The following is a 9,958-nucleotide window of genomic DNA, read 5'->3' as shown; positions in this document are numbered from 1 at the left end:
AAACGAAACAAGGCAAGAAAGAAAGAAAACCACACAGCACGGAGGGAAAAAGAATTTTTTTATTAATCTTTCTTTTTAAAAAAGTTGATTTTTTGTGTGTTTTTTGTGGTTTTTTGTGTTTTTTTTTTAGGTAAACCTCTTTCTGCCTCCCCTCCCTCACTCTGCACACCCTCCTCTTAAAAATATAAAATGTCCAACCCCAGGTAACTAGTGTACAATAAATAAACAGTAAACACAAAAACATACTTTATTTGTTTCTTCTTTATACAAAATAAGGAAACTAGAAGCGTTCAACTTCCAAAAAAGTATAATACTGTACATCCTGACCACCCAGCCTCCAGGACTCGGGCACAGAGGGTGGTCTGTGGGTCAGAGCCCAAGAAATCTTGGCGCCTTGCCCAGGGGGAGCGCAGGGTGGGCGAGTGTTTGAGGCTGGCCTGGACACCCAGGGTCAGAATAAATGTCAAAGGAAGGAAGAGGTGGGGGTCTGGCCCTGGGCCGCCGATGTCCGGACCGCCCCCCGCCCCTTCCTAGAGAAACTGACCGTGATCCTCAAGATTGGCCACCAGGGGGCGCCAACGCGCAGGTGGATCTTTCTTCCTCCCAGTGACACCCCCATCCAAGCGTGTTTCTCACTCTCTCTCCATCTTTTCTCTCTCTCTGGCTGGCGCCCTCTCCATCTTCTCTCTAACTCATTTTGCTCCCTTTCTTCTCTTCGATCTCTCTTTTTCTTATCTTTTTTTTAAAGACGGGAAAGCAGAGTGAGAAATAAGATTTACAAAATGACACTCGGATTGCAAGGAGGGGAAAAAAAATTGTCTCTGTCCCTTAGCTTCAGCCCTCTCTTGGTCCAAAGAGGTGCGGGGTGGTGGTGGCGGGTCGGGAGACGTCTAGAGCGTGCTTGAAATCTCTTGACCCTCCGGAGTATTCACTTTGGTCCCAAGAAATTGCTCGCGGCTGCCGGGGAGCGCTGGCGGAGGGCAGGGGGTTCCCGGAGAGTCCCAGGGGTGGATGCAGATGCGGGGGTCGGTACCCCTCCGCGCCCAGCCGAGAAGCAGCTGCCGGTTGAGTTCGGACTCGAGAGAGAGCCCCCGAGGGCGCCCCGCGCCGCGGCCGCGTCGGGCGCTTTGGTTTCGGGAGGCTGCGTCCGGGGCGCGGGGGTGGGGGGTGGGGGGTGGGGTGGGGGGAGGTGGGGACGGCCGGGCGGGGCCCCAGGGCCGAGCGCGGGGGCGGGGGGCGGCCCGGCCCGACGGCCTTACCACACGGCGGCCTCGTTGAGCTCGGGGTTGGGGTGCGACAGGGGTCCGCTGTAGCCGCTGGTGCCGCTCATGGGGAAGGGTGGGCTGGGGCCGCCGCTGAACACCTCGCCGGGCATGGGGTGCAGCGCGCCCGGCAGGCCCGGCTCGGGGCTCGGCGTGTCCGGGTGCGAGATCATGTCGGTGAACCTGGGGTTGTCGGCGGCGTGCGGGCCGGCGAGCGGCGGCTCCAGCGCGCCGAGCGGCGTCGAGCCGGGCCCCGAGGCGGCCAGGAAGCTCGAGTCGGCCGGGGACTGCGCCTGCGACGGCGGGCCGTGCGCGAAGAAGTCGTAGCTGCCTCCCGGAGCGTAGTAGTCGCCCTGGTAGTCTGCGGAGGGGACGGGGCAGGAGAGGCGAGAGTGAGAGATGCGAGGTCGCCGAGGGACTCGAGGGACCCGGCGGAAGAGACCCGGGGGAGCGAACCCGGGGAGACGAAGGCCAGAGACGTGGGACGTGGTGGGGGCCACCGGGACAGGACGTTAACGGGGGGACCGCACGACACTGACTCGAGGTTAGAGAAAGACCCGTGGAGAGGCCTGCGGAGACCAAGGGAGGCCAGAGGGGCGGAGGACCAGCCCCGGAGCTCGTGCTGGGCAGAGAGACAACCAAAAGTACGGAAAGGCTACACTCAGGGGCCGGGAGAGGCGCAGAGACGCTGAGGAACACACAGAAAGGTTCCTTGACAAAGAGAGACGGAGGGGAGACAGCGGTGGCGGGAGACGCAACACAGTGACGATTCCTGACAGTGTCTTAGAGTTGGTGAGAGATACACAGAGAGGGAGAGTCACGGCGACTGCCAGATAAGGAGACCGGGAGAGATCGGCAGAGGACAGGGTGAAAGGGGGGCGGAGAGGGGATGCAGCAGGGAGCCCCCAGACTCAGAGTCGGTGTCAAGGCAAGAAAAGAGCCTCAGTCACCGAACCCACGGCTGAGACGGAGACCCGGCTTTATTCGAGTAAGGCAGAGACAGTCTAGGGGACGCAAAGAGAAAGATGAGACGGCCGTGTGGTTAGAGACACGGGAAAAACCCGGCAAGAGACCCAGGAACGAGACGGAAGGTCGGGAGAGACAGAGGCGCCCAGAGCCGCGCGAGATGAGTCAGACAGACGGCCAGAGACGCTGGGGCTGAGAGGCCGGCGAGAGGAGTAGGGCGGGGATGCAGGGGCGGCGGACGGAGACCGGAACACGAAGGGACTGAGATCGGCCCGAGACCCGGCCGGGAGAAGCGCGGCCGGAGCGCCGAGGGGCTGGCGAGTCGGGCCCCGGCCGCGGAACCCTGGACTCGGAGCGCGCAAGGCGGCCTCAGCGCCCTCTCCTTCGCCCCCTGCGCCCCGCCGACCCGGCGCGGCCCCGTGCCCCGCGTCCGTCCCGGTGAACGTGGGACTCCGACCGTTTGTCCCGGCCTCACCTGGCCTGGAACGGAGAAAGTTGAGGCCCAGAGACTCGGGAGAGGTGGGGGGAGGATGAGAACACTCGCCGGGCCACGTCTAGAGTTCCGTGTGCCTGGGGTCCTCCAGGCGGACCCCGGGCGGGTTTGCCAGGACCGCAAGGTTTTGGAGTATTTGGGGACATTGAGCTCTTTTGATAAACTGATGAGAGCTATGGGCTCTCTCTCCGGAAAAATGCACAAACGCGAATTTTGCCCACAAATTCAGGGAGCGCAGGGGCTCCAGATGACACGCTCGCCCATTCTCAACAAAGTGTTTCTGCATCGACCGTGTGACCTCCTCCTAGAGCCCCCTTTCCTAAAGTCCTTCCGCACAGCCTCTTCCCCTCCCCCGGGTCGGCCCCGAATGAGTGGGGTGTGGGAAGCCAGGAAATGAGCACCGTGTAGCCGGCACTCGTGACAATAACCCGCTTTGTACGGCGGGAAAACCGGCGCGCCTGGAAGCCGGGGTCTCCTGTGCAAACCCACGCCTCCTGCTTAGTGTTGGGGGTCTGTCACCGGGGCGAGTTCTGGACGCCCCCTGCCGCCCCCTTCCCTCTCCACCCCCACCCCACGACATCAGTCCAAATGGGGAGTGTCTGGAGGCGGGCTTGGAGACGGTTTAGGCAACAGCTAAAACGGTCGCCAATTACTTTTTTAAAACCACTCATTCCATTCTCCCCGTAAGTGAAGAGAAAGGTTGGAAGCGGCGAATTTGGGGCCCCTAAGGGACGGGGATGGGGGACGGCCACGGCGCGTAGCGAGCCTGCTAGCCAGGGAGGGCCTCGGCCCCCGCGCGGAGCGCGCCGCCTCCGCCCATATGGCGGCCGGGCCGGAGGTAATTGGAACAAACGCCGTCTGAAAAGGGCACAAAAGCCGCAGCTGGGGCTTTGTCCGCGCTCCCACGGGGAGCCGCCGGCCCCGCCGCCCGGCCCCTTTCTCGCCCGCTGCCGGCCGCCGACGCCGGGATCTCCCAGCACGGATTAGGCGGGGCTGCCTCCCTGGGATTGGGGGGTCCGCCCCCCCATTCCGGGGAAAGAGGGGCCCGCGAGTCCAGGCCGCCACCCCATCCAGCAGCCACGCGGGTAGAGGAGGCGGTGGGATTGGTGAGAGGCACACTGGTCCTGGGGGAAACCTTGGTTAATTACCCAGGCGGGGAAAAATTCCGGACTGGTACCGCCCCGCCAGCCTCCCTGCGCCAGGCGGAGATTTTGCGCTCAAGGAACCAAAGATAGGTGAAGAGAGTTGGTGAGTAGAGGCCCCAGGACAAGTCCACCAACCCGGCTGCCTCTGGTGTCTGTAGTCCCCCCAACCTGGGCCCTGCCATCTCAGTCTCTCCCGAAAAAGCACACCACCACATTTCATCCACAGTTTCTGGGGCCCCTGGCCAGGCCAGAAGATCTAACTTCCCAGGCCTGCGGATGTACCAAGGCTAGTTATAGGGTTCTCTTATTTTCCCTTCTGGGTCTTCCTGGGCACCTGGCTCCTGGCCCTCCACATTGCCACCTCTCCCCAAACTGGGCTACTAGCCTCTGCCCCTCCTCTCCCAGGCTGGGTGGCACTGAGCACAGATTCCCCTCAGGCAGAGACATTCCTGGGGGCTCCCCAAATCCAGAGGCTCAGGAATAGAAGGGGAAGGTGCCTTCCTGGAGTCCACAAGTCTGAAATGCGTAGGACAGTAAGTCAGTGCAGTAGTGCCCCAAAACAACTGGGTCTCAAAAAAACCAAAAACCAAAAAACCACCACTACCAACAACAAAAACAAAAAATGAAAAACGGAGGTGAGGGAGTCAGAAGAGGTCATCCAGGAAGGAGAGTGAAGTAAGGTAACACAGTGGGGTGAAGGGACGAGAGAGGAGGGAAGGAGGAAGGGAAGGGGTGACCTAAGAGGAGAGTTCACCAGGCCTGAGCCTCCTAACACTAACCATGAAATTCCTCTGTGCAAAGCAGGCTCCTGGCCCTCTGCAGCCCCAAAGACAGAGAGTGCATAGCTGGGTTGGCTCAATCCTTGCCCACCCCATCCCTGATGAACCCTGGTGCGCTTGAAGCTGGAGGGTGGGCGGGGGTCCTAGTCCAGAGCAACTGCCAGCATCTGGGCTAACCGGGCCAGGTGCTGTGTACACAGTCCCCGTAGCCCAACAGGAGATGCAGACTTGGAAGATAGCAAGGGGGCAGATGAATCCTGACCCCTCCATCCCTACTGCCGGTGCTGTCCTCCAGTGCCTGCTTTCCTGCTGGTGTCAAATACACCAGGTCGTGGGCCAGGGCGGCAAAGGCTGTGTGTCAGGTTGGGATGCGGTGCATGCAGAAGTGCCTGACTTGGTATGATGCGTGAGAGTGCCAGTATATCTAGGGGGTGGGGTATACCTGTGTTGGTTGCGGGTGATCATGTGTCCAGATGCGTGTCCCCGAGGTCTCTGAACTCGTATGGTCCTGCATGGGTGAGTGTGTCACTGCTTTTCTCTTGTGTTTATTATCTGTTGGTACCACTGCATGGTTGAGTGAAGCCATGTGTCTGATTTTCTGTCCAGGAATTATCTGCGGGTGAGGGTACCTGTGTTGATGCGTGTCTCTTAAGGTGTGCTCATGATCGTGTACGTCTTGCATGGGTAGAAGGGAGGGAGGGGTCCCGGCGCAGCCTGAGATCACGGCTATCCGGCCCTGCACCCTCAAGCAGCATTGACCTAGGTGTGGGGCACCGCGTCCAAGGAGGTTGCTTACCTCCGTAGTAGGTGTACGGAGTGGACCCCAACATCTCGGACTCGTCCAAGCGGCCGCCCAACGGGCGCATGCGCCTCGGACTCCGGAAGAAGGCGTGTCTCCGGGCGCCGAGGGCGCTCAGCTGTTTCATCCGGCGTTCTTTGGACCGTCGGTTCTGGAACCACACCTGGGACAGAGGAAGGGGTTGTGAACTCTGTTCCGGGTCCCCTTCTCTCCCTGCCCGGGCCACCCCCGCTGGGTCCTAGCGCCTCCTCCGCACCAAGAATGCCCTGAGCCGGGGGCCGGGCCGGATTAGACCAAAGGGGTGGAGAGGGGCCTCTGCGAACCAGCCAAGGATGAAGGATTTCGCGCACCCGTGGGGCGACTCATAAAGACTTGGGCTTCCTGGTCCTCGGCCCATCCGCGGCCTGACGGCTTTATAAAGGCCTGCCGCCCGGCACGGCTCTGGTCTCGGCCCCGAGACTCCCCAGCCGGGCTCTGGCCGTTTGTCTGTCTGCCCGCGCGTCGGGCGCTGGGAAGGAGCACGTGAAGAGCATCGCCTCTTTCTCTGCTCAGAGGATGGGAGGACAGGAAAGGTCCTGTCCTTTAAGCGAGGCTTAGAACCTTCCCTGAAAGGGGCGGGGGTGGGATTCAGAGATGTGAAGTGACCCGCCCAAGATGACGCCGCCGGAAGCCAGCAGGGCTAGGCTGAATCTTTTGGCTCCGAGTTTGACCAGCCGGCCCCGATCTCCGGCGCACCGTCTGCCCCTAGAGCGGGCTCGGAGGGCTCCTGGCCAAGGGGGCTCCTCCGAGCTTCGCAGCTCGCGGGCGCAGCGGGGCTGCGGAGGGGTGACCCGGGCCGCACCTGGATGACGCGCATGTTGAGGCCGGTCTCCTGGGCCAACTGCTCGCGGATGTGGCGCGTGGGCTTGGGCGTGGCGGCGAAGGCGGCCTTGAGCGTCTCCAGCTGCTTGGCTTTGATGGTGGTGCGCGGGCCGCGCCGCTTCGTGCCCGAGTTCTGCTCCTCGTTCTCGTTGTTGGCGGTCTCCTTGTCCGACGACGTCGAGTTGTCCGTCTCCTTGGGATCGTCCTGGAGTGGGTCCTGGAGGTCCGGGGACAAGCTGCGGTCCGTACAGGACGACACTGCGAGAGGACGGAGCGGGAAGGGGACAGGGCGTCAGCGGCGGCCCGAGACCTCTCCAGTCGGGTAGCCGGTTCCTGCAGGCTCAGGCCACCACCAACCCCGGCGGGTTCCCTCCCAAAGCCGGCGACAGCCCCTCCCCCAGGGGCCCGGCGCCCGCCCACTCCCTCCAGGCGGGGCTGGGCCTTTGGAAGCGCCCTTCTCAAGCCCTCTCAGCACTTTTCAGCTAGTGCTTGGGAAAGGGGGAGTCGCGCTCTCTGGAGAGCCCGGCCTTCTAGGACAGGGGACGGGAGGAGGGTACAGATGCCCTCCGGGCCTGGGATCTTCCTCTCCCTTCTCTCCTTCCTCGAGACCCCAATGAGTGTCCTCCCAGTGCGGCTAGAAATTACCAGGAGCTGAAAAGACTCGGAAAGGGGAAATTGTGCGGTTCCAAACTGGGGGAGGAGGGCAGCTTGGAAAAGCCTCCTGAACTGGAGGAGGGCGGGGAAGAGCTGGCAGTGTAGACATCGTGGAAGGCTGGCTGCAAACGCTGACTCTCTTTCCCAGCCCCCGCACCTCACTCGCACCCTGACCTGCCCGGCGCGAGTGGAGAGCTGTGAGCCGTGCACCGCAGGCACGCAGGGGGCAAAGGAGGGAGCGCAGGCAGGCCTTGGCTGGAGGGCGCTGGGGCCTGGCCTGGGGAGGGGCAGGGGGCCTCCTACCTGAGTTGAGGCTACCCTCCTTGAGGCTGGACGAGCTCAGGTAGTCGTCCTTGCACACGAACTTGTTCTCGTCGATGACGTAGAGCTCCTCGCCCGTGGACAGCTGCTTATTGCAGACCATGCAGGTGAAGCAGCTGAGGTGGAAGACTTTGCTGCGGGCCTTGCGCACCAGGTCACTGGGCGAGATGCCTTGCGCGCAGCCTGCACACTTAGTGCCGAAGCGCCTGCAGACACAACACGGCCTGTCACCCAGGGCCAGCCCTGTGTCCCATCCTCCTGAAGCCCTGATCTCTTGCCACCCTGCCCCAGCTTCTGAAAAGCCTCCGTTTCCACATCTGTCAAATGAGATCCCAATCCTGCCCTCTCTGGCCAGAATGCAAGTCATGAGACAAATATCCAGGTCTGTTCTTGGGACTGGGACTGTCATGCCTCGGTCAGGTTTATTTGGACTCTGCTGGGCTTCCAGCAATGGGCGCAGCCTTCAGCCCAGCAGAAAGCCCAGAGCACCTCAAGTCGCGCCCCTCCCCCACCCCACATCCCTACCAGATGGGCCTGGGCTGCTCCTGGCAAATTCTGCTCTGGAGGTCGTGAAGCATTTTAAGCCAGGCAGGCCGGGTCTGGACCATTTCTCGGCTTTGCCTCCTGGATCCTGAACAGTCTGCTGGGGTCCAGGTAGGGCCAATGAGCCTGGCTGTCGGGTCCTAGCGATGGAGCTGGGCGGGAGCCCCTCTTCTGAGCTGAACCTTAGCAGGAAGGAGGGAGCCTTCTGCTGGTCCTCAGCACCACCAGCACTGGACACTTTTCAGTCCCTGCTCTGGGCCCCGCTTGAGCAAGTCAGGGGCCTGTGGACTCTGAAGGACAGGGACTGAATCTCCAGGTCCCCAAATCTCAGGCCCTGGCAGGCAGTGGGAAAATGTGACCAGAAGGCAATCCAAAACCTGCACGGCCAGAACACGGGGCTCTCGCCAATGCCACCTTTTCTGTGTTCCTGGTCTAAATCCTTCTCTTTCTTCCTCGAGCGCTGGGAGAAGGCTGGCCTCCCCCGAAATGGATGGTGCAGACCAGCACTGGGAGGGGTGAGGTGCCGGTGGAGGGGGAGGGGGAGGGCGAGGGCCCAGGACTCTGGGGCCCCACGTCTTCTCGTACCCACGTCTCTAAACAGGGCGAATTTGGGTGACGTTGATGTAGTGAGGGCATTAGAAGCCATAAGTCACTTTTGGCCTTATCCGGCAGCATAATTGGCCATATGCACCTTATCAAAAATCATTAGGTGCTTTGCAAGCACCACCACATTAGGGGCCTTGGGCCTCTGGGGCCGAGGAGTTTACACGTGTAAAGGCGCGTCTGACCTTTTCTCCTATTCAAGTTCCCTAGTGCCAGGTACTGGGGCCGGCGAGCAGCCTTTCTCCAGGGCGTTAATCACGCCCCCCCTTCCCTCCACGCAGTTGGCACTCACAAAGCCGGGGGAAGCAGGCAGGGCTGAGCTGCCAAAAACCCCACAGCCTTCCAGGCCGACCTTCGGCGTTTCTCAGCTGGGAAAGTGAGGCTCAGAGAAGTGATCTGCTGTGACCTGCCTGAGGGCGCCTGTGGGCAGCAAGGCTGGACTCTGGAGGTCCTGATTCCAGCTTCCATTTCATTTGTACTTTCTACAGAGGAGAAAATGTTTAAGGAGTTGATGGCGGGGAGTGAGGAGAAGATTCCCTGCCCCATCACCAGGGGAGGCCTTTCTGAGTGAGTCCCCTCAGGAGCTGGGAAGTTTCTGTTTGTCCAGAAGCACTCTGGGGGTCCCACCTGCCTGGAGACCAGCTTCAGGACTCCGCACTCTGCCTGCCCCTAACTTCGCAAAAATCCTTAGTCTCTCCGAGCCTGGCTGGAAGCTTCCACCCTTGGGGTGGCCTCAGCTAGAAAGTGGCAGAGCCGGATGGGCAGCAAGTTGGTCAGGCTTCCTCCCCCTGGCCCACCACCGATCCAAGCCGGCCTGGAAAAGCCAGCTACAAGCAGCCAAGCAGCGTTCTTCTCACTCTGCCTGGGTTCAGGCCCTTGTTGGACCGAGGACAGGAGGAGAGTGGTGGGCTCCCCGGCTCCCCACTGAATCTGGGGGGCCTGGGAGGCTGGGATGGGTTTCGTGGTGTCCCCTTCCCCGGCGCCCCAGCGGAGCGCCTGCAGGGCGGGCGCTCGGGCAGCAGGGCGGCGCGGCCTCTTACCTGAAGAAGTCATTTTTGCAGTAGAGCTTGCCCTCGCGCGAGAAGCACTTCTCCGAGAGGTTGGTCTTACACTCGCAGCACTGAACGCATTTGATGTGCCACGCGCGGTCCAGCACGTTCAACAGAAAGCGGTCGAGGATGGGCCGCTCGCAGCCAGCACAGTGCACCATCATAGCCCCGCGCCCCGGCGGCTCGGGCCGCCTCGCCCTCCCTTTGGGCCCCCGGCCCTCGGGCCCCCTGGCCCCGCCGCTGCTCTCCGCCTCTTCTCTTGGCCGCCGCCGGGCGAGTCCGGTCCGAACCAAGACTCAGCCGGTCAAGTCCTTGGGTGATTCCTGGCCTGGCGCTGGGCTGCCCTGGGCGGGGTGGGGAGTGGTGGCGTTCACAGCCTCATGCCCCGGGCCGCGCGCCCCAGTGTATCTTGGGTGGCCGCTGGCTTCGCCTCTGCCGAGCGGCTTTCCCCGGTGGCGGAGGCGCCGGCACTTTCCCCCACTT

General features: G+C 61.9%; 1 protein-coding gene across 1 annotated transcript; it reads right to left on the bottom strand.

Annotated features, from left to right (window-relative positions):
• Positions 1-1,255: 1,255 nt before the first annotated feature.
• Positions 1,256-9,639, bottom strand: LHX5 (LIM homeobox 5; the record flags this gene model as incomplete). Its single annotated transcript, XM_081252904.1, has 5 exons — positions 1,256-1,623; positions 5,442-5,607; positions 6,286-6,563; positions 7,263-7,486; positions 9,467-9,639. The coding sequence occupies 5 exons, from the start codon at positions 9,637-9,639 to the stop codon at positions 1,256-1,258; spliced, it is 1,209 nt and encodes a 402-aa protein (XP_081109030.1).
• Positions 9,640-9,958: the final 319 nt, after the last annotated feature.

Source organism: Mesoplodon bidens (assembly GCF_964165515.1).
Source record: "Mesoplodon bidens genome assembly, chromosome: 13".
NCBI lineage: Eukaryota > Metazoa > Chordata > Mammalia > Artiodactyla > Ziphiidae > Mesoplodon > Mesoplodon bidens.
This window is presented reverse-complemented; position numbering and strand designations above follow the sequence as displayed.